General features: G+C 46.4%; 2 protein-coding genes across 6 annotated transcripts; one reads left to right on the forward strand and one right to left on the reverse strand.

Annotated features, from left to right (window-relative positions):
• DDX55 (DEAD-box helicase 55) lies at positions 1-16,643 on the forward strand. Of its 3 annotated transcripts, none has more exons than XM_032603284.1 (14): positions 1-150; positions 2,724-2,774; positions 2,868-2,954; positions 4,130-4,221; positions 4,301-4,363; positions 6,228-6,377; positions 7,606-7,795; positions 9,486-9,568; positions 11,434-11,565; positions 12,412-12,504; positions 13,580-13,694; positions 14,172-14,340; positions 15,342-15,634; positions 15,897-16,643. In XM_032603284.1, the coding sequence occupies exons 1-14, from the start codon at positions 43-45 to the stop codon at positions 16,071-16,073; spliced, it is 1,803 nt and encodes a 600-aa protein (XP_032459175.1). In that variant the 5' UTR covers positions 1-42; the 3' UTR covers positions 16,074-16,643. The 3 variants fall into 3 exon arrangements, with proteins under 3 accessions (XP_032459175.1, XP_032459176.1, XP_032459178.1); XM_032603285.1 differs by having other exon boundaries at positions 9-150; positions 14,184-14,340; positions 15,897-16,641; XM_032603287.1 differs by lacking the exon at positions 12,412-12,504 and having other exon boundaries at positions 9-150; positions 15,897-16,641.
• Positions 13,281-27,423, reverse strand: EIF2B1 (eukaryotic translation initiation factor 2B subunit alpha). Of its 3 annotated transcripts, none has more exons than XM_032603289.1 (9): positions 27,265-27,423; positions 26,290-26,391; positions 23,735-23,871; positions 23,509-23,625; positions 21,650-21,762; positions 21,030-21,098; positions 19,727-19,802; positions 18,306-18,431; positions 13,281-17,617 (listed from the first exon to the last, which is right to left on the reverse strand). In XM_032603289.1, exons 1-9 carry the CDS (start codon positions 27,275-27,277, stop codon positions 17,453-17,455), a joined length of 918 nt encoding a protein of 305 aa, XP_032459180.1. In that variant the 5' UTR covers positions 27,278-27,423; the 3' UTR covers positions 13,281-17,452. The 3 variants fall into 3 exon arrangements, with proteins under 3 accessions (XP_032459180.1, XP_032459182.1, XP_032459181.1); XM_032603291.1 differs by having other exon boundaries at positions 27,027-27,406; XM_032603290.1 differs by lacking the exon at positions 27,265-27,423 and adding an exon at positions 27,003-27,021.
• Between the last annotated feature and the right edge of the window lie 55 nt (positions 27,424-27,478).

Genomic DNA, 27,478 nt, shown 5'->3' on the forward strand with positions numbered 1-27,478 from the left:
CAGGGAGGCGTAGTACTGGTAGCTGCGGTGTCGGAGCGAGCCATGGAGCACGTGACGGAGGGCTCCTGGGAGTCGCTCCCGGTGCCGCTGCACCCGCGGGTGCTGGGTGTCCTGCGGGAGCTGGGTTTCCCGTACATGACGCCGGTGCAGGTACCCGGGGCCGGGGAGGTGGGCCCTCGGTACGCAGGGGGCAGTTGGGGAAGGGGAGGCTCAGGGCGGGCCCGGCAGCCGCTTAATTGGATGCGGCCGGTAGGTGTTAGGACTCGCATCCTGGAGTTTTTACTCCTCCGGCTGGGACTTTTGCCACGTCTTTCTGCTGCGCCGACTCGGGAGATGCCAAGCTGGTTAATGATCGCCAGGCAGAGGCGGCAGGCGGCGGCTCACCTGTGCCAGGGTCTTCACCGCCCCCCACCCCGCCCTTAGGTGCTGGGACCCAAGTGCCTGGTTCGTATTCTCCCCCTACCCCCTCTAGCTGTGAGACCTTGGGCAAATGGCTTAACCTCTCTGTGTTTCATTTCCTTTCTCTGTGAAATGACGAAAATAGTATTACCAGAGGGTTGTTGTGGAGATTACCGAAGACAATTTGGGGCACATCATGGGCGCTCAGTAAATGTTACCTGCTGTCATTGTTTTTATTACTTGGGCTAAGTGAAGTGTCCTGGTCCAGTTTATTCATTTATTCAAGAAATTTCTTGAGGACAAACTACGTATTGGGTAATTTTTTCTAGGCTCCAGGGATTTTGCAGTGTTGGTCCCCACTCATGGGCCTTGTTTTCTAATGCCCGAGAGAGAGAAAGGGGTAAAGGAATAAGGTAATTTCAGCTGGTGATAAGTGTTGTGGAGGAGACAGTGACAAGAAGGTACAGGATAGGAGATAAGATAGGGGAGGCCTCTCGGAGGAGGTGTCATTAAGCTGCTACCTGAATGAGAAGGACCTGGCTGTGGGGTGATTGGGGGCATGATATTCCAGCAAAGAGAAATGCCCGTGCAAATGCCCTGGGGCTGGAAATGAGCTTGGAGGAACAGAAAGAAGGCCTCTGTGACTGGAGCAGCATGAGTAGTGTAAGAGGTGAGCAAACCGGGTGCTGGATCGTGCAGGATCTTCCTTGTAGGAGCTTGTATTTTATTCTAAATGCAGCGGGAAGCTGTCTTCCATGGGAAACTGTGCAGAGAGGGAAGGGATGTGACTGCGGCGTAGAAAATAGACTTTAGAGGAATAAGAGGAGAAGTGGGGAGGTCCATTAGGAGGCCACTGTCAAGTTAGAGGTGATGGTGGCGTGGAGTAGAGAGGACGCAGTGGATATTGAAAAGTCAATGTTGGGATAGCTTTAGGGCTCCTGAGGGGCCAGATGTGGGGTTCATGAAGAAGGAATCTACAGGGACCCTGAGGTTTTTGACTTAGCAGCTGGGTGGATGGTGGTATCATTTATTGAGATGAGGAAAGCTGGGAAGGATAACAGGCTTCAGAGGGAAAATCAAGAGGGTTCTGTTTTGAAATGTTAAGTTGAGATGTCCATAGGCTCCTCAGGAAAGGTGTGGAGGAAGCAGGCAGTGCTCTGTGCCATGCCTCGGGACTGTAGTGCAGACAAGACCCAGTGTCTGCCATTGGAGTCGATGGTCTAGGTGCCGTCCACTATGGTAGTCACTCACCTGTGGCTGTTGAACACTTGAAACATGGTGAGTCCATATTGAGATGTGCTCTAAGTGTAAAATGTACAGTGGATTTTGAGGACTTAGTGTGAAAAACAAATGAAAAATCTCATTCTTTTTTTTTTTAATAAATTTATTTTATTTTTGGCTGTGTTGAGTCTTTGCTGCATGTGGGCTTTCTCTAGTTGCGGCGAGCGGGGGCTACTCTTCGTTGCGGTGCGCGGGCTTCTCATTGCGGTAGCTTCTCTTGTTGCAGAGCACGGGCTCTAGGCATGTGGGCTTCAGTAGTTGTGTCATGCGGGCTCTAGAGCGCAAGCTCAGTAGTTGTGGCGCACGGGCTTAGTTGCTCCGCGGCATGTGGGATCTTCCTGGAGCAGGGCTCGAACCCATGTCCTCTGCATTGGCAGGCGGATTCTTAACCACTGTGCCACCAGGGAAGCCCCCCCACCCTGTTTGACAACCCCAAATGTCTTCAGATATTGCCAAATATTCCCTGCGGGCACAGAAATCACCCAGGCTGAGACTTACTTGTGTTGAAGCAGTTAGAAAAGTGCTACACGTGTTGCAATGGGTGAGCTCAGGCTCTGGGGACCAGGAGTGGAGTGTGGTCCTGGAGGGGGCGACCTTGAAGCCAAGACCTGAGTCTGCTTCAGGTTCAGCTGCTTGTTGCTGCAACCAAAGGGCCAGGCCTCTTGTAACCCTGTGGGTTTTCTGCGGTGTTTATAATTAGAGGGCCTATTTAAATCGTTGTTCTGTGATACTAGAGCTGGAAGGAACACAGTGTCTTCAAACCCTTCTTGGTCCAGAGAGGAAGAGTAGGCGAGGCAGGGCTAGAACTCAGGACCCCCAAATCCCAGCTTGGCTCACTTCCCCTCCATGCCATCTGTGTAGACACCGCTGCTGTATTACCTGTGAGCTGACCCCACTGGGGCCCCGGTGGGTGACTGTAATCGGAGTCCAATTTGTGGTGGGGTCCAGTGTGACCAAGGCCAGCCTTGTGTTCCTTGGGCTTTGGGCCTCATCGGTGGAGTCACGGCATCCCCTAACCAGTGCTCTGCCATCTCTCTCTTCAGTCTGCAACCATCCCTCTGTTCATGAAAAACAAAGATGTTGCTGCAGAAGCGGTGAGTACCTTGTGTAAATGCAGCTTGTCTTCCTGTTTTCCTTCCAAAATGAACTGTGAGGAAAAGCAAACGGAAACTTTCTGCCCTTTGCAGGTCACAGGTAGTGGCAAAACACTCGCTTTCATCATCCCCATCCTGGAGATTCTCCTGAGAAGGGAAGAGAAGTTAAAAAAGAGTCAGGTGAGGATAGCTAAATGGTTTATTTTCACTTAGTCATCAGAGAGTTCACAGTTGAGGAAGAAGCTGGTCAAAAGCTTGAAAAAATAAGAAGGAAAAAGTACAGTCTGTCCTCATTACCTGCAGGCTCTGTGTTTATGAACGTGCCTACTGCTTAATGTTCATTTGTAGCTCCCCAGAGCAGCACTCAGTGTGCTGTCATGCTCGTGCCTGCACCTATATGGGGCAGCGACAAATGGGAGTCGCCTTATGGCACTTTCCCAGCCGAGTCTGATCAGGGCGATACTGCCTTCTCGTTCCAGATCTCAGGCTGTAAGCACGTGTCCTTTTCCCGGTCAACTTGCTGCTGTGATTTTTTTTTTTTTTTGGTGATTTCACTGTTTAAAATGACCCCCAAACATAGTGCCGAAGCGTTGTCGAATGTTCCTGAGTGCAGAGAGGCTGTGATGTGCCTTACGGAGAAAATACATGTTGCATAAGCTTCTTTTGATAGTGCTGTTGGCTATGGGTTCAATGTTAATGAATCAACAGTATATATTAAATGAGGTGTCTTTATTTAATAATTTAATTGAAGTATAGTTGACTTACAAAATAAGGTATCTTTAAACAGAAATATATGTAAAACAAGCTTATGTATTGATAGGTCGACACAGATGTGGCCAGAGGCTTGCAGGAACCTAACCCCATTTCCCCAGGAGCAATGGTCCAGTGTTCACTAACAGCGTATGTGGCCACTTTGTAGAACAGAACGAGGACTGACTATAATTCAAACTACAGTTGACCTTTGAACAGCAGGGGTTTGAATGGTGCAGGTCCACTTAAACACGGGTTTCTTTCAGTAGTGAATAACTATAGGTCTACACCAGCCGAGGTTGGTTTAATCCCTAGATGCGGAATTGGGACATGGAGGAACGAAACCGGTTGTATGGAGAGCCAGCTATAAATAGTTTGCGGATTTTCGACTACGCAGAAGGTTCACATCCCCAACCCCCACATCATTCAAGGGTCAACTCTCGATGTGTACTGTGACCGGGCATGACCGGGCACTGCTGAAAAAGCCCAGGAAGTGCTGTTTCTCTGGGAACCTTCGTCCATTAGGTGGAGGGTGCAGTCTCGTGTGAGTTCAGCTCTGCAAGCCCTGGGCTCTGCTAATCACGTGCCTTCCCCCGCGTGGGCAGGTTGGCGCCATAATCATCACACCCACGCGAGAGCTGGCTGTGCAGATAGATGAGGTCCTGTCGCATTTCACGAAGCCCTTCCCACAGTTCAGGTAAATGGGAGGCAGAGTCCCTGTCAGCCATGGGCTGTGATTTTGCCTGACCTGCTCAAAGACGCTTTTCTTGTTTTAGCCAGATTCTCTGGATCGGAGGCAGGAATCCTGGAGAGGATGTTGCGAGGTTTAAGGAACACGGGTAAGTTGCCTTGCTTGCTCTTGGCATTGAACCCAAGAGGAATCGACACATGATCTAGGCTTAACCGGAAACCCCCCGCTTCAGAAGCCCCCTCCCCACAAAAAGTTCTTTCTTCAGGCCAACCTCCCATTTTGCTCACGGGCTCATGATCTCGTCCCTCCCGTGGTGGTCCCTGACCTCTCCCCGAGCCCCAGACACACAGATGATCCACCTGTCTGCTTGGCATCTCCCCAGGCATCTCACAGCTGTTGCAAATGCGTCTACAACAGGAGCTTGGAATTTTCATCCCCAGACTTGCACCTCGTCTGGAGCTTCCTGTTCATCTGCCCCCGTTGCTTCTCCTGAAGTCAGGGGCCCAGCCTCAGCTCGTCCCGGCCCCTCCATTCCCCCTCACAGCCAGCTGACACCACGTCCTCTGCGTTTTCTCTCCAGAGCGCGTCTCTAACCGTCAACCTTCCCATCGCCACCTCTCCTACTCATTTCCCCCCCGGACTCCTGCAGTGGCTTCTCTGTCTCTCTCTCTCTCCTGTGTGTGTCTACTATTGCCCCCAATAGTCCACTCTGCGTAGCAACCAGAATGCCAGTCGGGTCATGTCACTCACTGAAAGCTTTTCAGTGGCTCCTCCTGGCCCTTGGGGTAGATCCTAGTGTCTGCCTAGGGCCTGTGAGCCACCACTCTCCACCGCTGCCCGCTTCACAGCCCACCCTGCTGCCACAGTGGGCTGGCGTTCTCCCAGGTACTGCACGTGCCAGGCTCTTCCGTGTCTCCAGGAGGCTCGGGAAAGTCGGGGTGGTGTCTGTCCGGCAGCATTTTACCTTCAGAGCCTAGTGAGGCGCTGAGCACACGGCTGGTGTTTAAGAAGCATTCGGAATGCGTGTTTGAATACGCGATGGCCATCACTCCTTGGCATTTTATTGTACCACGATGAATAAGGTTTGTAATGAGCAGCAATAGAATTTATGCCCAGTTTGTCAGTGAATCTCCATAAAGAAAACTATTTTTCTTGAGCACTTGCTGTGTCCAGCTACAATGGGAGATACTTTGCAGCAGGGGTCACAGACTCGAGTTGCTGCAGGGCTCAGAGGATAATATAAACGTGTGAAGGGGGTGGGCGGGGAGTGGGAGGGACTGGCTAGTTCACGCCTGAGTACTCACCTCCCACTGATCGCTGCCCACAGAACTCTGGGCTCAGTTCTCCAGGTTTTGAATGTTTTACAAGAATATGGAATTCCAGATTTCTGTGTGTTATCTCCAGATTGTTTTAACTGTTGGCATGTAATTCACATTTAAAAACAACAACAACAAAACTTTCCTGCAGGTCACCCAGTGTGTGGGGGCCATGTTTGGCTTTCAGTCTGCCAGTTTGTGATCTTTACATAAAATTATCTCTAGTTCTGTTCACATTCTCATTTTATAGATAAGTGACCTGGGACCTAAAGTGGTTGAGTAAAGTCAGGGGGTCAGCAAACCCTTTCTGTAAAGAACCAGATGGTAATTATTTTACCTTTGTCGATCACACAGTCTGTCATAACAGCTCACCTCTGCTGTTATCGTGTGAAAGCCACCAGAGGCAACCCATGAATGAAAGAGGATGTGTAATTACGTGCCAGTAAAATGTCATGAAAGTAGCGGAATCCATACGTGACCTAAGAGCCAGTTTGCTGAGCCCTGCCCTTGATCTCAGCCTGGAACCCAGACCTGTCCCCTCACGGCGCAGCCTTGTCTTCCCGCTGTGGTGGTCTCCCTTCTCTTCACTGGCATTTTAGATGACTTTTGCTGGGGGGAATACAAAACTTGGTGTTTGGAATCACAGAGGTCTCTGAGATCCAGCGAGTGCGGTAAATGTTAACTTTGTTTTCATAGTGGGAACATCATTGTGGCAACCCCAGGCCGCCTGGAGGACATGTTCCGAAGGAAGGCAGAGGGCCTGGATCTGGCCAGCTGCGTGAGGTCCCTGGAGGTCCTGGTGTTGGATGAAGCGGACAGGCTTCTGGATATGGGGTTCGAGGCGAGGTACTGGAGTTTGGACTTCGTGGGCTTCGGGTGACACAGGATGAAAGGGAGCTCAAGATGGAATTCCTTTGTTACTCCATGACTGTCTCTGTTAGCCACATGTGTATTTCTTTTTTTAAATAAATTTATTTATTTTATATTTTGGGTGCGTTGGGTCTTCGTTGCTGCGTGCTGGCTTTCCCTAGTTGTGGTGAGCAGGGGCTACTGTTCATAGGGTACACAGGCTTCTCATTGCAGAGGCTTCTCTCGTTGCAGAGCACGGGCTCTAGGCGCGTGGGCTTCAGTAGCTGTGGCTCACGGGCTTTAGAGTGCAGGCTCAGTAGTTGTGGCGCACGGGCTTAGTTCCACGGCACAGTTCCTGGACCAGGGCTCGAACCCGTGTCCCCTCCACTGGCAGGCGGGTTCTGTTTATTGATTGATTGATTGCTGCCTTCGGTCTACGGTTCTGCGTGTGGGCTTTCTCTAGTTGCGGCGAGCAGGGGCTACTCTTCGTTGAGGTGCGCGAGCTTCTCATTTTGGTGGCTTTTTTTGTTGCGGAGCATGGGCTCTAGGCACATGGGCTTCAGTAGTTGTGGCACGCGGGCTCAGTAGTTGTGGCTCACGGGCTCTACAGTGCAGGCTCAGTAGTTGTGGCGCACGGGCTTAGTTGCTCCACAGCATGTGGGATCTTCCCGGACCAGGGCTCGAACCTGTGTCCCCTGCATTGGGAGGCAGATTCTTAACCACTGCGCCACCAGGGAAGTCCCCACATGTGAATTTCAAATCATTAGGTTGTTTAATCCTTCAGATTCTACCACACAACTTAAATTCCATTTCTTATGTCTTTGATGTTCTTAAGATGTGTTTTCCTTCATGGCTTCTTTAAAAGTTTCTGTGAGTTTTAAAAAAGTAAGTAGCTTTATTGGGATATAATTCATATGTTACACAGTTCACCCATGTAAAGTGTACAGTTTCATGGTTTTTAGTCTCAAAAAGTTTTGTCTTAATTTCACTCTTTTAATTGCCCCCCATTGTAAAAGTAAAATTATATGCTCACATTGAAGAAACCTTGGGAAAATGAGAGTATAAAGAAGAAATGAAGATCGCCCATAATCTCACCTCCCAGTAGTAGCTACTGTAAATATTGTGATGGTTTTCAGTCTTTTAAAATAACCTGTTTAGTATCATAAAACACCATTTGTTGATTATGCTGTTAATTGAGGGGTTAAGATGAGCCCTCTCTTTTTAGCATAAACACCATCTTGGAGTTTTTGCCGAAGCAGAGGAGAACGGGCCTCTTCTCGGCCACTCAGACACAAGAAGTGGAGAACCTGGTGAGAGCAGGCCTCCGGAACCCTGTGCGCATCTCGGTGAAGGAGAAGGGCGCGGCGGCCAGCAGCACGCAGAAGACCCCCTCCCGCCTGGAGAACTACTACATGGTGAGTGCTGGGTGGTCTCACTGACTCCTGCAGGCCATCGAGGAGGCTGTAGGGGTCTAAGGTACAGCGTGGGGACTGGGGTTAACAGTGTCGTGTACTTGAAACTTGCTAACAGAGTAGTTCTTCAAGTACAAAAGGGAACGATGTGAAGGGTGTGTTAATTCACTTGATTATGATAATCATTTCACAGTGTACTCGCATGTCATCACTTCGTACACCTTCAATGTATACATGTATAGATTTTTAACGTGTAAATATGCTTAAATATATACAATTTTTATTTGCCAATTATACCTCAGTAAAGCTGGAAAAAATAAAACAAGTATTAAAAGCCAAAGCAATTTACTGAAAAAAATTACTAATTTTTTTTGACTTGAACTGCTTTCAGTAAGCTTAGTTATGTTTTTTCGGGGTCTGCGCCGCACAGCACGTGGGATCTTAGTCCCCCGACCAGGGATCGAACCCACCCCCCTGCAGTGGAAGCGTGGAGTCCTAACCATTGGACTGCCAGGGAAGTCCTGGTTTTCCTTCTAAATGATCAGCTATAATAATTGTTTTAACAACTTATTAGATTTTCCAAGTTTTATCAATATGGTGTACAGTGTTCCCACTGATATATGTTAACTCTTAGCAATTAAAACAAATTAATAAGCAAATGGGACTTCCGTGGCTGTCCAGTGGTTAAGACTCTGTGCTTCCACCGCCGGGGCACAGCTTTGATCCCTGGTTGGGGAACTAAGATTCTGCATGCTGTGTGGCGTGGCCAAAAAAAAAAAAAAACAAGCAAGCCAAAAATAAGTGCTCTAGAGACTGGCTTTCAGTTTTCTAGGAAACTAAATCTATAAAATGATACCCTGTGGCACATTTTTTTTTTTTTTTTTTTTTTGCGGTACGCGGGCCTCTCACTGTTGTGGCCTCTCCTGTTGCGGAGCACAGGCTCCGGACGCACAGCCCCAGCGGCCATGGCTTACGGGCCCAGCCGCTCTGTGGCATGTGGGATCTTCCCGGACCGGGGCACGAACCCTTGTCCCCTGCATTGGCAGGCGGACTCTGAACCACTGCGCCACCAGGGAAGCCCCTGGACACTCTTAAGTATTATGGACCCTTGGGTCCAATTCCACAGCTGTGAATCGTAATCTGTATGCTGTGTCCAAGGATCTGCATTTTAAAGACCTCCCCGGGGGTGGTGGCCGGCATGGCGCTGTCTGCATGTTGGGGTTTGGGAGGTACTTACTGCACTGGGTGACTCCCTGTCCTCAGTTACATGACTTTGTGACTTACGTGTGTCAGCAGCCCAGGCTGATGTTTATTCTCATCTCGGTAGACTGAGTAACATTCTGACGAAAGTCTGTCCCTTTTCATGGAGGAAATTAGATTCCTTAAAATTTAAGGCCGGGCTTCCCTAGTGGCGCAGTGGTTGAGAGTCCGCCTGCCGATGCAGGGGACACGGGTTCGTGCCCCGGTACGGGAAGATCCCACGTGCCGCGGAGTGGCTGGGCCCGTGAGCCATGGCCGCTGAGCCTGCGCGTCCGGAGCCTGTGCTCCGCAACGGGCGAAGCCACAGCGGTGAGAGGCCTGTGTACCGCAAAAAAAAAAAAAAAAATTTAAGGCCGAAACTGAAAATAGCTATGGGGTTATTATTGTCAGCAAATTTGTTTTTATTTTATTGGTTTTCCTTTTTATTTTATAGGTATGTAAGGCAGATGAGAAATTTAATCAGCTGGTACATTTTCTTCGAAATCATAAGCAGGAAAAACACCTGGTCTTCTTCAGGTAATACTTCTGGGGTTCAGCCACACCCAGAACGTGCACATGTGTGTAACCTTCAGGTTTGGAATTCCCTTCAGGTTGTTTGTCTGTTAGGAATGTGTTTGCTGCAAATGACTTCTGCAGCTCAAGCTGGAGGGGTTTATTTTTCTCCTGTGAAAAGAAGTCCAGAGGTAGGCAGTTCCTGACATTGGTTTCTGTCTCAGCAACGTCAAGACCAGTGTTTCTTTAACTGTCTTGGCCTTTCCTTCCTGTAGGTCACCTCCTAGTTTTAAGATGACCACTGTGACACCTGCTGCCACGTTTGCATTGAAAGCAGATAAAAGGAAAAGCAGGGAGAGGGGGAAGGGCAGTGCTTGCTATATCCGACCCTTTTAATCAGAAAAGCAAAAGACTTTCTCAGGCAGCCCCCTCCCAAGCTGACTTCTGCTTTCATTGTATGGGCCAAAGGTGGGTCACCCAGCAGCCCCTCACTTTAGGAGATGGGAAAAAAACAAGTGGGTAGCTGTCCCAGCCTCTGTAGTAGAGGGAGGTGAAGGAGGAAGTGGTTGGGAGGGCGTTTGATCCGCCAGCCTAGTGTCTGCCACACTGGGTGTGTCCTGTTGTCAAGAGCGCAAGATAGGAACAGTTGTGTGCATCCTTTGGGCTGTTTTTTTCCTCCTCCAGATATACCTGTGGTGTTGTCTTTTTTGCAATACCAAAATAATTTTATGTTTGTTTTCCATCCATCATGTCACCAATAAAATACATTAGCTGTACTGTCCCACAGTTAGAAATACAACCTGGTACCCACACCACACACACACACGCACACGCACACGAAACTGAAACAAAGATTTCATAAAACTGCGTTTGACTAGGTGGGATGCATTCTGATGCTTTCTGTTCTGTTCTGCTCTAATTTTTAAAAAATGCTGGTCCAGACTCACTAAATTGATTTCAGAACCCACCAGATTGCTTTCAGGATCTGTGGGTTGTGACCCTAGTGTGCAAAACTGCTTTATTATGTACTGATGTGACTCTTGGTGGAAACTGGGGAATCTGGCAGCAGTCAGTTAGCACAGGTGTTTAAGACAGGAGAGTTAGACAGGAGTTAGCCCGAATTGGAATCCTGCAGCCTGGTGTAGTGGGAGAACATGGGAGACGGAATCACACCTTCCTCTGGTTCTCCTCTGCCACTCACTCGTACTGCCTCTCTGGAAGCTTCAGGTCCCTCATCTACAAAAGGATGTGACATCCCTTTGGGATCCCTCAAATAAAAAAGGTGAACTTTATTAGAAGGGGGCTGTGTAGGGAGCTCACAGACTCAAAGAGAAAGTTGGGTGCACCGCCTCTAGGGAAGACAGGATCTGGGGGACCCAGATGGCCATCTCTTTAGGGCACAGCCTCATTGGGATGACCTTGCTCCAGTCCCCTTTTGTCCTTGACTCCAAGTCCAATATCCAGGATAGAGGACCTGATAGGTCTGACTTCTGCTGAGCCCTTGGGAACTGCACTGAATGGGGAAGAAGCAGTTCCCTGAAAGAAAAGCAGGAGTAAAGCTGTATTTAAGACGTCATCGTTCTTGTTGTGAAGGACTCCTTCCGTTTAATTAGTTCCTCCGGGAGCCAGGGAGATCCCCTTGCTAGAACAGCTTTAGACAAGAGGAACACGTTGTTTGGGTTTTAACTCCTGCTGAAGGGGTTTTGTCAGAAGATTGGCCTTCCCCTGGCCGAGAGCTTAGTCGTGGATGATAAGCACAGGCATTCTCCTCTGCAGTCTCCCGGGACGACTGGGTGGTCCCCACTGCATCTAGTGCTTGCGGCCTCCCTCCCCCATCGCAGGAGGACCAAGGCGGCCTACGACTCTAAGCCCTCTGTCCCCTCTCGCAGCACTTGCGCCTGCGTGGAGTACTATGGAAAGGCTCTGGAGGCCCTGGTGAAGGGCGTGAAGGTAATGTGCATTCACGGAAAGATGAAATATAAGCGCAATAAGATCTTCACGGAGTTCCGCAAATTGCAAAGGTGGGTTGGCTTCCTTGGAGATGGCGGATCTCCAGCCACTCTGCTCTTTTGCAGGTTGCTCTGCCTCGAAACCTCACATGTGTTTCCCTGCCTGGAACTCTCTTCCTCCTCAACCTGGTTATCACATCTTCTCTGTATAAACATCCAGAGCCCCTGCCCTCTGTCCTGACCCCATTACACTTTGCTACACTGACTTCCTTACTTATCTGTCAACTTCCCTGCTAGGTTGTAAGCTCCATAAGAACGGGAACCTGTGTGTTGTGTTCGCTCCCCCAGTGGGGCTTTGGTAGCTGTTTGTTGAATGACGGAACAGACAGGAGCAACCCGTTAAAGGCTGTAGATTGTCAGCTGGTGGCTAGGCTGTAGGGAACTTGTGGCTCTAGTGATCATAACTTGATTCTGTTTGTGCATAGAAGTAATACTTCTCTGTGTTTCTTAATCATTGAGCCTTCTGGCTATGTTAAAAGCAATCTTTTAGGCAAAGTGATAGAATTGATGGATACATGACAGTCTGGGAGGGAAAATTTCATTTGTTTTTTTTAAACGGCTGCAAAGGATTAGACCAAATACTGTGGGTTTTTTTTTTTCTTTTCCCTCAATGGAAATATGCTAATTTAAAAAAATCTCTTCAGTGTTTCCTCCCCACCTCTTTACAGATTTCACTGACAACTTGTAAAGTCCTAGAGGTTCTTAGGAGGAAGAAAAATCAAAATGTTATTCCTATATATTTGCTTCTGTGAGAGATTCTGCAACCTGTGTTATTACTGTCATCCCTCAGTAAAGACTGCTTGATGGTGAGGGAAACAGTGGCCTCCTTACTCAGTGTGGTGTTTTCTCATTTTCTAGTGGGATTTTAGTGTGCACTGATGTGATGGCCCGAGGAATAGATATTCCTGAAGTAAACTGGGTTTTGCAGTACGACCCTCCCAGCAATGCCAGGTACAGCATGAGAGAATGTTACCCACTCTGTCTAGGAATCTAGGCTAATGAAATAGGAATCCTGAGGAAGAAGACATAATGATGGTTGTCAAAACATTACAAAATAGCAAAAATAGGGGAACTGGTGAGTTATCATTGATAGGTCAATAGTGATACTATATTATCACTGAAATTTCAGTCATTTTCAAATACTTTTTTTTTATTTTTTGGTACGTGGGCCTCTCACTGTTGTGGCCTCTCCTGTTGCGGAGCACAGGCTCCGGACGCACAGGCTCAGCGGCCATGGCTTATGGGCGCAGCCGCTCCGCGGCATGTGGGATCTTCCCGGACCGGGGCACGAACCCGCGTCCCCTGCATCGGCAGGCGGACTCTCAACCACTGCGCCACCAGGGAAGCCCCCTCAAATACTTTTTAATGGATCTTTTTTATTTACTTATTGATTTTTAAATATTTTGGCTGTGCCGCACAGCATGTGGGATCTTACTTCCTGGACCAGGGATGGAACTCATGCCCCCTGCACTGGAAGTGCAGAGTCTTAATCACTGGGCCATCAGGGAAGTCCCTTAAAGTTCTTGCAGAACTGCACAGGATAGAGTGTTTAAAGGAGAACAATATATACACCATATATGAAGATGTCAGTTATTCTCTGAAAGCAAGCATATATTCCTGATAAATGCCTCCAAACATAGGAAAGCACCTGTAAATACAAACTCCTAAGCAATAGTTGTTACTTCCGGGGGGGGGGCGGGGGTGCGGTTCCTCATAGGTCACTTTTATTTTCTTTTTTACACTTTTCATTGTTTTTCAAATTTTCTACTGAGACTGCTTCCTCCTACCTGTACCGTCAGATAGGCATAAATTTAAAAGTTTTATAGTTCATAGTAAATGTCTAACAGAACCCTCCCTGGTTTGCACGTGTACTTTAATAGCCAGCTCTTCTATAGCACTAATAAGCGGCGGGTTGGTATGGAGCTCCTCGGGTCATTTTAGGTGCATCAGCCGTGCAGCTGCAGGCCTGTGCTCTGCTCGGCCACCGTCACGTGGTAACCATGTTCCCGCCCCTTGTTGTTCACAGTGCCTTCGTGCATCGCTGTGGCCGCACAGCCCGCATCGGCCACGGCGGCAGCGCACTTGTGTTTCTCCTTCCCATGGAAGAGTCGTACGTCAATTTCCTTGCAATTAACCAGAAAGTAAGCTGTCTTCCTTTTTCCTATGGAATGTCCAATGCTGGGGTAGTTGAAAAAGTTCTTTTCCAGCAAGTGGGGTCCAGAACTTAGATTAGGGGTTGCAGACACACAGGGGCCAGGCTGGTGATGTCCGTGCGGGAACCTGGCTGGCTTTATGGCTGTGGAGAGGCTCTGGGGTACGGCCACTGCTCGGCCCCAGCTAAGTATCACTAGTTGGGAACATAGACCTATGTTACCATACTTTCCAACCAGAAATCAGTATTATTAGGTAAAATCTCATTTTAAACTTTGCTTTAAAATTTTTAAAATACTTTCTGGACCAAGTAAAATACTTTGCTTGGATTTGGGCTTCCAGGCCTCCGCTTTAAGATTAAAATGGATTGTTCTGCCTTTGGTTTTATTGGCACTGGCTTTTATGGGGTAGCCTTGGTTGGGGATGAGGGGATTCCAGCCAGAAGTGATGCTGTGGTCCCTGTGCAGTGCCCCCTGCAGGAGATGAAAGTCCAGAAGAACACAGTAGACCTCCTTCCAAAGCTCAAGTCCATGGCCCTGGCCGACAGAGCTGTGTTTGAAAAGGGCATGAAAGCTTTTGTGTCGTTCGTCCAGGCTTATGCAAAGCATGAGTGTAACCTCATCTTCAGATTAAAGGGTAAGTTGGACTTCTTCACATAGTTGTATCTCCATCTGAAACATCTGGTGGTTTTAGAAGTATTACAAGTATGAAAACTGCTTTGTTTTATAAAAACGTCAGGCCTTATTACTCAGCCATAAAAAGAAACGAAATTGAGCTATTTGTAATGAGGTGGATAGACCTAGAGTCTGTCATACAGAGTGAAGTCAGAAAGAGAGAGACAAATACCGTATGCTAACATATATATGGAATTTAAGAAAAAAAAATGTCATGAAGAACCTAGGGGTAAGACAGGAATAAAGACACAGACCTAATAGAGAATGGACTTGAGGATATGGGGAGGGGGAAGGGTAAGCTGTGACAAAGCGAGAGAGAGGCATGGACATTTATACACTACCAAACGTAAGGTAGATAGCGAGTGGGAAGCAGCCGCATAGCACAGGGAGATCAGCTCTGTGCTTTGTGACCACCTTGCGGGGTGGGATAGGGAGGGTGGGAGGGAGGGAGACGCAAGAGGGAAGAGATATGGAGACATATGTATAACTGATTCACTTTGTTATAAAGCAGAAACTAACACACCATTGTAAAGCAATTATACTCTAATAAAGATGTTAAAAAAAAAAAGTCAGACCTATGCCAGGTTTAATGTATTCTAAACATTTAAAAGAAAGTCTTCCTGGGAATTCCCTGGTGATCTGGTGGTTAGGACTCCGAGCTTCCACTGCAGGGGGCATGGGTTCGATCCCTGGTCGGGGAACTAAGATCCCATGTGCTGTGCAGCGCAGTCAAAAAAATAAATAAAAATAAAATAAAAGAGTCTTCCTTGGGTTTGAGTAGACAGAGAATACGCTGGCTGTCGAGTATTCCTTTTTAGTAAAAATGTAATTATTTTAATTCTAATTAAAATGAGCCTGTTAGATCATTTAGGTAGACAAAATTATATTGTTATGAATGTTCTGTGGGTTGATGCCAGTAACCCTGTTTTGGGCGTGCTAACCGCAGTGTTTCGGTTTTATCAGACCTCGATTTTGCAAGTCTTGCTCGAGGTTTTGGCCTGCTGAGGATGCCCAGGATGCCAGAGCTGAGAGGAAAGCAGTTTCCAGATTTCCTGCCTGTGGATGTCAGTACAGACAGCATTCCATTTAAAGATAAAATCAGAGAAAAGCAGAGGCAGAAGCTATTGGAGCAACAAAGAAAAGAGAAAACAGAAAATGAAGGGAGAAGAAAATTCATAAAAAATAAAGCTTGGTCAAAGCAGAAGGCCAAAAAGGAAAAGAAGAAAAAACGGAGTGAAAAAAGGAAAAGGGAAGAGGTAAAGTTTGCGTTTTTATTATTTAAATACTCAACTTAGAATTCTGAACAAGTTTCACTGAAGTGTCGTGTATAGTTATCTTCTAATAGGAATTGCGTAGGACTCTCCGATTTCTATACTCCCTTGGTGGCTTGGGTGGGGAATGCGCTGTGTTTGTGGAAGCTGATCTAAGAGCAAGTAGTTACCGATTAAAAATTGCTGGTTTCACTTAGAACACTGTTGCTGAGAAATTCAGTAGCTTGTTGGTCTCTTCTGCACTCAGGGTTCTGATATCGAAGATGAAGACATGGAAGAACTTCTTAATGACACAAGGCTCTTGAAAAAGTTTAAAAAAGGCAAAATTACTGAAGAAGAACTCGAGAAGGGGCTGTTGACGAGTGGCACAAGATCAGTCGAGACAGCAGATTTGGGGATCTCAGATTTGGAAGATGACTGCTGATTCCTGCCGCTCAGGCGAAGTGCATGAGAGCAACGGCAATGCCACGAGCTGCCCTGCGCTCGCAGATAGCCTGCGCTCGCGTCTACTGAACACCAGAACTTCAGCAGATGTCCGGGAAGAACCACATCTCCCAAAGCTGCTGTTGCAGACGGCAGAGATGTGAGGGGTTTCACGCTCATGAATATTTTATGAAAAACATACCAGCCTTTGGAGTCTAACAGAAGAAAACGTAAATTAACTGAGTGTAAATAACAGATGTCAATATTTATTTTGATGGGTTACTCAAAGAGCTCATTGTTTGGTGGCTATTTTATACTTCTTTTTTAACATAGAGATACTGATGTAGACTTGATTTTAGGCCTTTTAAAATTCCTGTGTTTTCAGGCACCTGATCTCCCTGGATGTCCTTCTCCCTGGACTTCAGTTCTCTCTTTGATGTACTGTGCAGAACACCTGCACAGCCCCTAGTACTGTTTTATTGATGAGTATCTGAAAAACAGAGGAAGCAAGTCATTCTGGAAAAGAAAATTATTATGCCTTCTGTTGAATAAACTGTATTTCATTCTAATTGTGCCTTAAGTGTGTGAAGGTGGCTGCATAGTGTCTTTACCAAGATGGACAATACATTTGGGCCTGGGGTCAGCTTGCAGTACCGATACAACGCCGTATCAAAATCTTTCATACAATTTGAAAAGATGCTGAATTGTTCCCAAGAACAATTTTAAAAAAGCTGTTCAGGACCCAAACATGTTTAAATTCACATCTTTCCCAGATACAGAATTAAAGTTTGCAAATATTCTGGAAGGCGTCTTCGTAAGTGGTGAGGCGTGCAGGGTACTCCTGCCAAAGACGCTGTTTCTGTCTTGGGTTCTCACGTCCACTGCTGGAAGCCTGATGCAGGTTCAGCAAGTGTCTCCTGCCTTTCTCACACGGCACCGTGTAGCCTGCGTCCTGGGTGGCTGTTGGTCGCTGGAGGGGCGCCTGGCCGCAGTTAGGACCCCTGCTCTCTTAGGCCTGCATGGCTTTCACTGATGCTTCTGGCAGGTAAAGTCTGGAGTGTGGGGAAGATGAAGGGAGGGGGACGGGGCACATCTTCTTTCATCAGTCAAGTAGCCAATAATCTAACTTGTATTTCTGGAAACTGGAAATGAATGAAAGTGTCTGGAAACCATAAGCACAATTTAGGTTGGGTTCTAGGGGAACCATGAACATATTTTAGATGGGACTGAAATGAATAAAAAATTCTCCAAGACGTATGATTTTAAGTCCTTAGTCGATAAAATTTCATAAAAAAACAATTCAGTTTTGGCCTGGCTCATTGAGGGGCCAAGAGGCTGCTCCCAGCATCAGCTGTTCGCCGGCAGGAAAGGGCCCGGCGGTTACAGATAGAGCTTGATGAGTTCGTCGCTGACTGCTGAGGGCGTCAGCACCCCCAGGTCTGTAAACAGCAGTGTGATTAAGGAAGGGGAGGTGTAGTCGACCCATGGGTGCTCCTCTTTGAGATCCTGTTCAGTCTGCGTGGACTTCAGAGTATCTGCCTTGTACTGAGGAGACAGGAAGCATACGTTAGTCTGCCCCATGTGCTCAGGGCTCTGAACTGGAGAGGCCTTGGCCTGAGCAATTAGTGTGCTCCTGCCTCAGAGTGCTCTCTGGAAACGGGGGGAGGCCAGCTGTGCGGCACACTGGCGAGGGGGACGAGTGTGGCTTGGGTGAGCAGATCATTAAAGAAAAACTTAAGCCATGTGTCCCCTCACTGGTGTGCTGGATTAACTCCTCCAGACCTCTCAAGACAACCATTTAGAGCATTTATAGAGTGCTTACTAAGTGCCAGGCACGTGCTAAGTTCTTCCCATGGATTATCTCAGAATTGTCATAACCCTTGTACAGATAACTGAAGTTCACAGAGCTTACAATGAAAGGACTTGCCCAAGGTCACATGGTTAGTAAGCAGTGGAGATGGCAAGTGAGCCCAGACAGCTGAGCCAAAACTTCGACTATTACCAGTTTCCCCTGCCTCCTTGGCCTGTATCTAGTGCTTAATTGAATGAGAGACAAAGACTTAAATTCTGGGGACAAATTAGGCTGTTCAACAGCCACCAACTTACCTTTGTATCCTGAGTACTGGAAAAAAGTGGGAAGTGAGTAACTTAATGGAACATTCTTAGCACTGCGTTTTTCTTCAAAGGTTTCAGTTTAGACTCAAATACCCCTTCAAATATGTAAAACTCTTGCCTTAAACTTATCTGGGACATCTTGCTGGTTTAGTGGGAAGAGCCGTACAAACTTGAAACTTTCTGCAACAACATAAAAAGGCTTGTTCTGTGCTTTGGCACACACGGCCATCTGGTTGGTTCCAATCTGGGAAGTCAGAGAAAAGCGGAGAAGGGTGAGATCTTATGGCATATCTGAAGTGGAAGCAACAGAAAGTATATGAGTGAACGTAATATATGTACTTCTGGCTTTGGAATTACAGAAGACCTTTAAAAAAGAAAACACGTTTCTCCAAAGATATACAAATGGTCAACAGACAAATGAAAAGATATTCAAGATTCTTAGTCATGAGAGAAACACAAGTCAAAACCACAATGGGATACCGCTTCACATCTACTAGGGTGGCTATAGTTAAATAAACAAGTGTTGGCAAGGATGTAGAGAAATTTGGAATCCTTGTACGTTGCTGGTAGGAACGTAAAATGCTGTAGCTACTATGGGAAACAGTTCAGCAGTTCCTCAAAAAGCTAAACACAGAAATACCATATGACCCAGCAATTCCACTCTTAGGTATATACCTCAAAGAATTGAAAACAGGAACTCAAATAGGTAATCGTACACCCGTGTTCCCAGCAGCATTAGTTACAATAGTCAAAGGATAGAAACAACTCAAGTATCCATCAACAGATGAATGGATAAACAAATGTGATGTGGTACATTATGCAGCCATAAAGAGGAATGAAGCACTGACACATGCTACAATATAGATGAGCTTTGCAAACATCATGCTAAGTGAAATAAGCCAAACTCAAAAGGACAGATACTGTATGATTCCACTTATATAAGGTACCTAGAATAGGCAAAAATCATGGAAGGAGAAAGATTAGGGGATGGGGAGAGGAAAATGGGGAGTTTTGCTTAATGGTGACAGTTTGGGGTGATGTAAAAGTTTTGAAGACAGACAATGGTGATGGCCACACAACAATGTGAGTGTAATGAATCCCACTGAACTGTACACTTAAGAATGATTAAAATGGCAAATTTTTATGTTATATATTACCACATACAACAAACTATCGTGAAATCTTTCCATGTTAAGCAACAGATAAATTTGAAACATTATACTGATGTCAAATATGCTCCATTAAAAAGAAAAACCAACCAAAAACTCAATTCCAGTTAAAGCATGTTTTGAAAATATATAAATTACATTCTCCTAATTTACACAAATCAGTCTCCAAAGCAGGAAGAAATCTGAACAAAATTTGACCGCTGCAATGGCTCATGGGAACTGGGAAGCCATTGGCTGCAGTGGTGGAGTCTTGAAGCTAAGCAGGGTTAGAGGAACGAATCGTTAACAATACAGAGCTAGCTGGATGTCTGAGGTCAGTGATGTAGCTCCACGCCCTGAGCAAGGGCCTGTGGAGAACTGATGCTCCTACCTTGTTAATGATTCCTCCGTTTTCAACAACTCCTTCAGCACCAACAATGACAAGGTCCACTTTCTCCATGATGTAGCTAAGGAAATTAAAAACAATTTTTTAATGCTCCCTTGTCTTTGCTCTTCTTAGTAGCAACATCGCCTGCAAAGATTAATACTCCATTTTCACCAAGGTAAGTTCCTCTCATAACTGTCTTCCAAAGAGCACTGAACTCATGAGACAACCGCTGGCACCGTTACCGGTTCTGCTACAGGGGCACCAAGACCTGTTTTGGTCACGACACCACAATAAGACATGTAACTCATCCTGCCACCCAGTAATGTACATGCATACGTGTGTAGCTGAAGCAAGGATTTCATGACCCGGCATTTATCCTTACTATATGTGGCACATTCTATTTTCCTTTCTACGTTAATACAAACAAAATTTAAAGACCTGATGTGATCTGAAGTTGGAAAAAATGTTATGTAATTCAAGAATCTTGCAGGTAGGCTGAAGGCCAATCTACCTTTTGAAATGAGCAATTAGGGACTTCCCTGGTGGTCCAGTGGTAAAGAATCCACCTTACAATGTGGGGGACGTGGGTTTGATCCCTGGTCGGGGAACTAGGATCCCACATGTTGTGGGGCAACTAAGCCCGTGCGCCACAACTACTGAGCCCGTGCACCTCAACTAGAGAGAAGCCCACGTGCCGCAACAAAAGATCCCACGTGCTGCAACTGAGACCTGACGCAGCCAGAACTAAATAAATAATAAATAGATCTTAAAAGAAAATAAAATGAGCAATTAGTAGAATTCTTTAAAATGTTTACTCTTAAACACATTCCTAACTTCCTTAATCATCTCCTTATGTGTTTCCTTTCCAAGGGATTATTACTCCTGTTTTCTCTTGGGAGGCACGCTGCCAATCCATGGAGCATGTCACCTGGGCTTTAGGAGTGAAGTTGCACAGGTGAGACGAAGAATCCCAGAGTGCCACTGAGGGCAGCCCGTGTCTTCAGATGAAGAGGGAGCACTGGTCACGTGTGCTGACCTGACCTCTGCACCTTGCTCTTAAAATGCACTATGATACCGCCATGTAAATGACTCCCCCTCTCCCTGACATCCTATAGCCCTGTCTGTACACTATCAAGGCCTTATAATGAGCTTGCTGGTTTAGCCCAGCTATCAGTTAAGAGGCAGGACGCTGCCCAGTCCAGTTTTATGAACGAGACTCAAACCTTCCAACTGGAAGTGCTGTTCCAAGCCACCCCTGGGAGTGGGCGAGGAAGAGTAATTGTGGCGGGGGAAGCCAGGCACTTACCCAACAGCGGCATCCAGTACGACGGTGACGGGGACACTGAGGTGGCAGAGGGCTTTGGCCATTTTCTTACTGAAAGCGACAGTTTGAGAACATTAGAAAAAAGTCCAGGAAAGTCTCATAGTGGTGTATGGTGAGTCACTTAATTTGGACAATGATAAATCACTTTAGTTGGAAACTCAGTTCACATTAATGGATTAAGGGGCACATCCTGAGACTTTGGACTAAGGAAACAAGAATTTGGGTCCTTTAGAAGGAAGTATTTGTTTTAGGAGAACTACGCTCTTGGGGATACAAAAAGATATGTAAATTCAGAAAAAAAGGGTTTTTCTTTTACTATGTTCTGGCTAGATATGAGGTGAATTATCTATTCCTTGATAAAAATCTTTCAATTGCTGTTCCTCTGACTTAAGTACTAACTAAAACCCCTAGATCCTGTACTGTGACCTACTTCAAATTCACGGTGATTTTTCTTCCAGGGGCAGGAATGGGCACTGTCAAAGGCAATGCTGACTGATTGGCAAATCAGGGGCCTATTCTGGCTCCTCTTACAATGGATTCTAATCCTCAGTTCGCTCTTTAAAAGGACTGCTGGGCTCATAACCAAATGGAAGGATACTTGCCCTGATAAGTCAGGCTGTGACTCTGTAATGTACACACTGAAACGCTTCTTGGCCGCCACGGCTGCTTCCAAGACTCTCAGGACCACTCTGGAGTAGGCGTGAGTTAATATTCTCTGTGGGCACAGAAAGCTCTGTCAAAAGGGCAAGCTTCTGGCGATCACCCATACTCTATGACCCTCTGATGCGTGTTCCTGGTACCCTAAAGCTTCTCCATATGCTTTCTCACAAATCAGCTGTAATCAGAAAGGAGATCCTTGATAGTACACTGACTTTAAGCCCATATACAAGCTGAAAAAGTTTTCTGCCAGAGGAATATATTATGGGTCTCCTCTTCCTGTAGCAAGCGCAGAAGTGACATCTCCACGTGGTGTTACTCAGATACAAAAGCCTTTATATCTGAAGGCTCTGTTAGGTTCCTTTGGGTTGGCTTCCCTAATTCTAAGACATGGTTCGCACTCTTGGGCATACAGGCACCAGGCAGGTAGCATAAAGGAATGCAAGGGGCCGGTTGGGGCCAGCAGCAGAGTAGAAAGGCTGAGCTCCAGCTGTTGTCATGTGGGCCCACTGTGGTCAGATCATCTGGTTTTTCTAGAGGCGCTGAAAATCCAATATTTCAATGTTAGCTAACTAATTTTTAAAAACTTATAAACGCTGTTTGGGGTAAACACAACCCATCTGTGGACTGGATACAATTTGCAGATACTTAGATGTAATCTCCGCTCTGGGGAACAGAGTGCAGACGACAGTGTAAGCAAGGAGGAGGGACGTAGCTCCCTAGCTCCTTTCTGGGCCTCGCCCAAGAGCTTGTTAGAAATGTAGGTTCTCAGGCCCCACCCTTGTCCGACTGAATCAGAATCTTCATTTAAAAGATCCCCAGGTGGTTCATCTGCATTTTCAAATTTAAGCAGCTGTGCTGGAAATTTAGCCAAAATAGCACTGATGCGGGTGGTTATTACACATTCAACTCCACTAGAGCAAATGAATCCTGCAGCGAGTCTGCAGAAGGAGAAGGCCTCGGCGAGAGGCAGTCACAGGCTTGCCTCCACTTGGCCCCAAGATGGCTTTGTTTGCAGCTGGCTTGTGTACAAGTTCCACTCGCATCTATTACGTCATTTATTTAATAACATACTCCAAAAAAAAAAAAAGACTTCAAAAATTGGGAAAGGGGTAATAAACAGTGGACAAGAGTCCAGATGCAAGTGAATACTTTTATGGTCTATGGAGGCTTAGATGGCAGAAAGAAGGCGTGCTGCCGGGAGAGATGTCATAAAAGTTTTACGACCCCTTTGCTGGGAGACTGACTTGATGTGCAGCTCCCGTCTTTCCTCACTCAGCTTATGAACACTTGGTGGTATCTCTGTAAGAGCGTTTGGAATGAAGATGAAAAAATCTCAATCCAGTGCTAACATTCAGCAGGAAGACAGTCAGTATGAACCAATGACAAGAGCTGTGTTAATTTAATTCAGATTAATTTAGTACATATCCAGTAATAAAAAATACTTTTTTTAGTAAGACACCTTATCAAATCAAGAATCATCCATGCTGTCCAGGGTTTTTCTCTGCCTGTTTAAAATGACAACCACCTATGATAATAATATCTACATTTAGACAGTGCTTACTATGTGCCGGGCATAGTGCAGAGTCCTTACACATACCATCTCATTAATCCTCACAACACCCCTATGAGGTAGGTGCTGTTATTACCCTTATTTAACAGATGAGAAAACTGCAGCACAGAGAGGTTAAGTAACTTGTCCAAGGTTACACAGCAAGTAAGTGGCAGAGGCAGGATTTTAGCCCAGGAGTCTAACTCCAAAGTCCTTGCTCCCAATCACCACACATGATCAAGATCTACTCACCGCCCCATCTTTGATGAAAGTATGGCACAGATCTGCAATTTTATTTCTCGACAGTGATGTTCTCCTGAGAAAAATCTCTCCCCGCTCAATCATGATCTTTTTACATTTGGAGTAATCCTAGGAAGAAAAGAGCAAAATGAGGTGAAGGGGAGGATCCAGATAAAGCTGAGAATATTTGTGGCCAAACAGAGAAACGGAGAGGTAACCGAGGAGGGCAGGGGCTTACGGAGTATTCCAGGGAGGTAAGGCTAATGAAGCGCAGGAAGAGCTCCCCGCCCGAGGACACGGCCACAGAAGAGTCCACGCCACACAGGGTTTCTATGGCACTGGTGAGATTCGCTCTCAGGCCCTGGAGTGTCTCCCCTGGAATGATCACACGAGGAATGTGACGTTCATTTTTGACCCTTGATGGGTCTGTGATTCACTTACTCATTCAACCAGTGTTTACTGGGTGCAGGCTGTATGCCAGGCGCTGTTCTAGATTGTAGAGATACATCAGTGAACGTGACAGACAGGGTCCCAGCTAACGGAACTCCCTTTCTAGTGGGAGAGGCAGACAGTAAACAAGCACACAAAGAAATCAACAAGTTAATTACAGACTGAAATGAGGACAGAAAAAAGCAGAATGATGAGAAAGGTGGAGCTACTTTAGACAGAGTTAACAAGGGTGGTCTCTTGGAGTGCAGGCCTAAGCAGAGACCTGAGTAAGAAAGGATCCAGCCGAGTAAAGATCCAGTGGGAAAAGTCTCAGATGCAGACTATAAACGCAAAGGTCCCAAGAAGGGAATAAACTTGGTATGAGAAACAAAGAGAGGCCAGAGTGAAGCACAGCTCAGTGAGGGACAGCATAGAAGGAAATTAAGTAGCAGTGACAGAAGAGGTCTGCGGGGTGGGGTAGGTAAGGCTTAGGTGTTTGGATTTTTTTTTTTTAATACTTATTTATTTGGCTGCCCCGGGTCTTTAGTTGTGGCATATGAACTCTTAGTTGCAGCTTGTGGGATCTAGTTCTCTGACCAGGGATCCAACCCGTGCCCCCTGCATTGGGAGTGCAGTCTTAGCCACTGGACCACAGGGAAGTCCCAGGTGTTTGGATGCTATTGTAAGTGCAATGGGAAGATGCTGGAGGTTGCCTTAGAGACATGCATCTCTAGGCCAGCGCTTCAGATTAAAGAACACTTTGTTGGGCTTCCCTGGTGGCCCAGTGGTTGAGAGTCTGCCTGCCGATGCAGGGGACACGGGTTCGTGCCCCGGTCCGGGAAGATCCCACATGCCGTGGCGCGGCTGGGCCCGTGGGCCGTGGCTGCTGGGCCTGCGCGTCTGGAGCCTGTGCTCTGCGGCGGGAGGGGCTGCAGCGGTGAGAGGCCCCTGTACCGCAAACAAACAAAACACAAAACAAAACAAAACAGAAGAACGCTTTATTATTTTTATTGTTATTATTATTTTGTTTATACCCAGATGCTTATATTTAGGATGTCTGAATTAGTAGTAATCACGATGACATTAAAACCAGAATTTATACTGGAACATTCTCTACAGCAACTGCAAAGAAACTGTCACAAGACAGAAGCTCAATAAATCCTTGTAAAGCTCAACTATTGCTATAATTTAAGCTTCAAAGTTAACCTGGTATAATATGGTCATTCTTTTTTTTTTTTAATTTTTTTTTCTTTTATTTCTAATTGTTTCTTGAATTCTATCACTACATTTCTGTTTTTCTAAATCTGATTTATATTATGTCTCATGTCTTGTACCATTTAAAAAAAATTTAGCTCATTGTGAAATAGCATTTTTTTTTTTTTTTTTCTGGTTGTTGCTCTTTTTTGGGGGGTTTATTTATTTATTTATTTACGTTTTGGTGTGATTTCATTGTCTGCAGGGATATTATTCTCATTCTGTCTTCCTTACAGTAACTTTAATGGGGTTTGGACATAATCATTTCATTTTTAAGTGAAATGAGTTTTCCTGATCTTTTAGAAAATGACTTCGTTCAGTTGTCTTTTCTAACCCCACAGAGCTCCCTCTTCCATTGTTTTATGTAGTGTTAAAAAATACAGTAGCTTGCTTTCTGAGATTTCTTGGTTCTGTTCTCCTCCCCAAATCTTTTCTGGACTTTCTCTTTCTTTCTCTTCCTTTTCTTTTCATTACCCCAACCTTCTGCAATGTTGATTCCACTCCCCACTATTCAGTGGGGACCCTGGCAGGATCTATGCTGGTCTAGCCCCTTCAGTCCATCTGGGTGGCTCCCTGCACTCACCTGCTATTGTAGTGAGTAGAACCACAGCATCCTCCCAATTTCAGCTGCTACTCTCAAAGTGAGACGGTGCACCTCAGATTGGGACTTGAACCCACATGCCGGGACTCAAACCCGGCCAAAACGCACCGTCTTCCAACTGAGATCACACACCTGGCTTCAGGACTTAATGAAGCTCAGGTTCTTGATGTCTCATCACAGAAAGAATTCAGTGAGAGACAAAGTGATGGATACGAAGTGGATTTATTTAGAGAGAAACACACTCCACAGACAGAGCGTGGGCCATCTCAGAAGGTGAGAAAGGCCAATAAGGTCATTCCTGATTCAAAGTATATTTCATTGAAAGGAGACCCATTCAATGATAACTTGAGGGCTCTCTTCACATTAAAAGGACAGAAAAAGAGGGAGGAGCTGAGTTTGGGGCTGCATTACCTTATGTAGGCACACATCCGTCTCTCACTTGCTACACTTCTAACAGTTATGAGCAGACTTTCCTAACACCTGGAGTGATGGAGGATGACCGTCTTTACCTTTATCTCTCCTCAAGTACTCCAGCAAAGTCCGGATGGCAGCTACTGCTGAGGCCATGTCAGGATCTTCTTTCATCTGAGACTTAAAGTATTCAATTAACTCTGGGAAGGGAGAAAAAAGTGATTCATCAAATTCATTTAGCAGGATAGACGACCAGAGAGCTTATCAATGACTGTTGACTTTAAAAAGCAAACTAATTTAAAAAATATTTTCTTTGCAGGGTGTTTGGCTTCAGGGGCACCATAAATGTTGACGGGAATAGATATGACATCACTCTACTATTTGCAAACTCTTTCTCTCTCATTTTGCAAAAGCTAGCCATGTACAATGGCATAAAATTTAAGCCCCATCAAAAGGTAGTGAAAGGTCATTCTCCCCCTTATCCTAGACCCCAAGTCCGGAAAGAATCCCAGAGTCATCTCCTTACCGATTTCTCCTGCACCCTCCAGTCTATGCCAAGTCAAGCGTATTCACCTACATACATATGTACATGTATGTGATGCAGAGGTCCACCCTGCTCTTATTTCTTTTTTTACATGAAAGGTACTGTATACACATTAGTTTGCCCTTGCTCTACACTTAATAAAACACCTTGATAACCACATTAGACAAGCAAATCAAATACGCCTTTCTTTTAATTCTAGTACCAGATCCAACAGGGCAGGGAGTCTTACTCGTACTTCACATAAGAGGAAATCAAGACTGCGAAGACCTGCACATGCGTCCGAAATCTCACTTTTTTGGACGGCACTGGAAAGCGTGGGGAGAAGGGGTGTCCGGGGATACCCCCAGGACCCATTCCCTGGATACAGGAGCAGCGAGTGGTTTTAGCTGTGACTAGAGGAACCACATCCAGCCAAACAGCCTGAGCTTGGAAAGTGACCTCTCCCGGAGCCCAGTCTGGGCGTGCGAGGTGGAGGGATCCCTGCGCGGCTCCGCTTTAGGCCCAGCAGGCCCGTCGCGCCCCAATTTACCCTTGTCGTCCATGGTGCCCTCTGGACCGCGGGGCCCGAGGGGCCCAGAGCCGCTCGCGCCACTTGGATGGGCCCAGCGACCGCGCGGGCTCCGAATCACAGTGACCGAGAGCGTACAGCACGGCTCTGCAAGGCTCTGCACTCCACTTCCGGCGCCTTGGGGGCGGGGCTGTGGCTACGGCTCGCGGCCCGAGCCCGCACTCTCTTACGTCAC

This window comes from Phocoena sinus, chromosome 14 (assembly GCF_008692025.1).
Source record: "Phocoena sinus isolate mPhoSin1 chromosome 14, mPhoSin1.pri, whole genome shotgun sequence".
Lineage (NCBI taxonomy): Eukaryota > Metazoa > Chordata > Mammalia > Artiodactyla > Phocoenidae > Phocoena > Phocoena sinus.

Excerpts from the sequence above, each read along its gene's own strand:
- DDX55 (XM_032603284.1), top strand. The coding sequence starts at position 43 with ATGGAGCACGTGACGGAGGGCTCCTGGGAGTCGCTCCCGGTGCCGCTG. Across the intron at positions 2,775-2,867 it reads AAGATGTTGCTGCAGAAGCG|GTCACAGGTAGTGGCAAAAC; the intron begins GTGAGTACCTTG and ends TGCCCTTTGCAG. Across the intron at positions 11,566-12,411 it reads GAGTTCCGCAAATTGCAAAG|TGGGATTTTAGTGTGCACTG; the intron begins GTGGGTTGGCTT and ends CTCATTTTCTAG.
- EIF2B1 (XM_032603289.1), bottom strand. Across the intron at positions 21,099-21,649 it reads TCACAGCCTGACTTATCAGG|TAAGAAAATGGCCAAAGCCC; the intron begins GCAAGTATCCTT and ends TGTCGCTTTCAG. Across the intron at positions 18,432-19,726 it reads ACGGAGGAATCATTAACAAG|ATTGGAACCAACCAGATGGC; the intron begins GTAGGAGCATCA and ends CTGACTTCCCAG.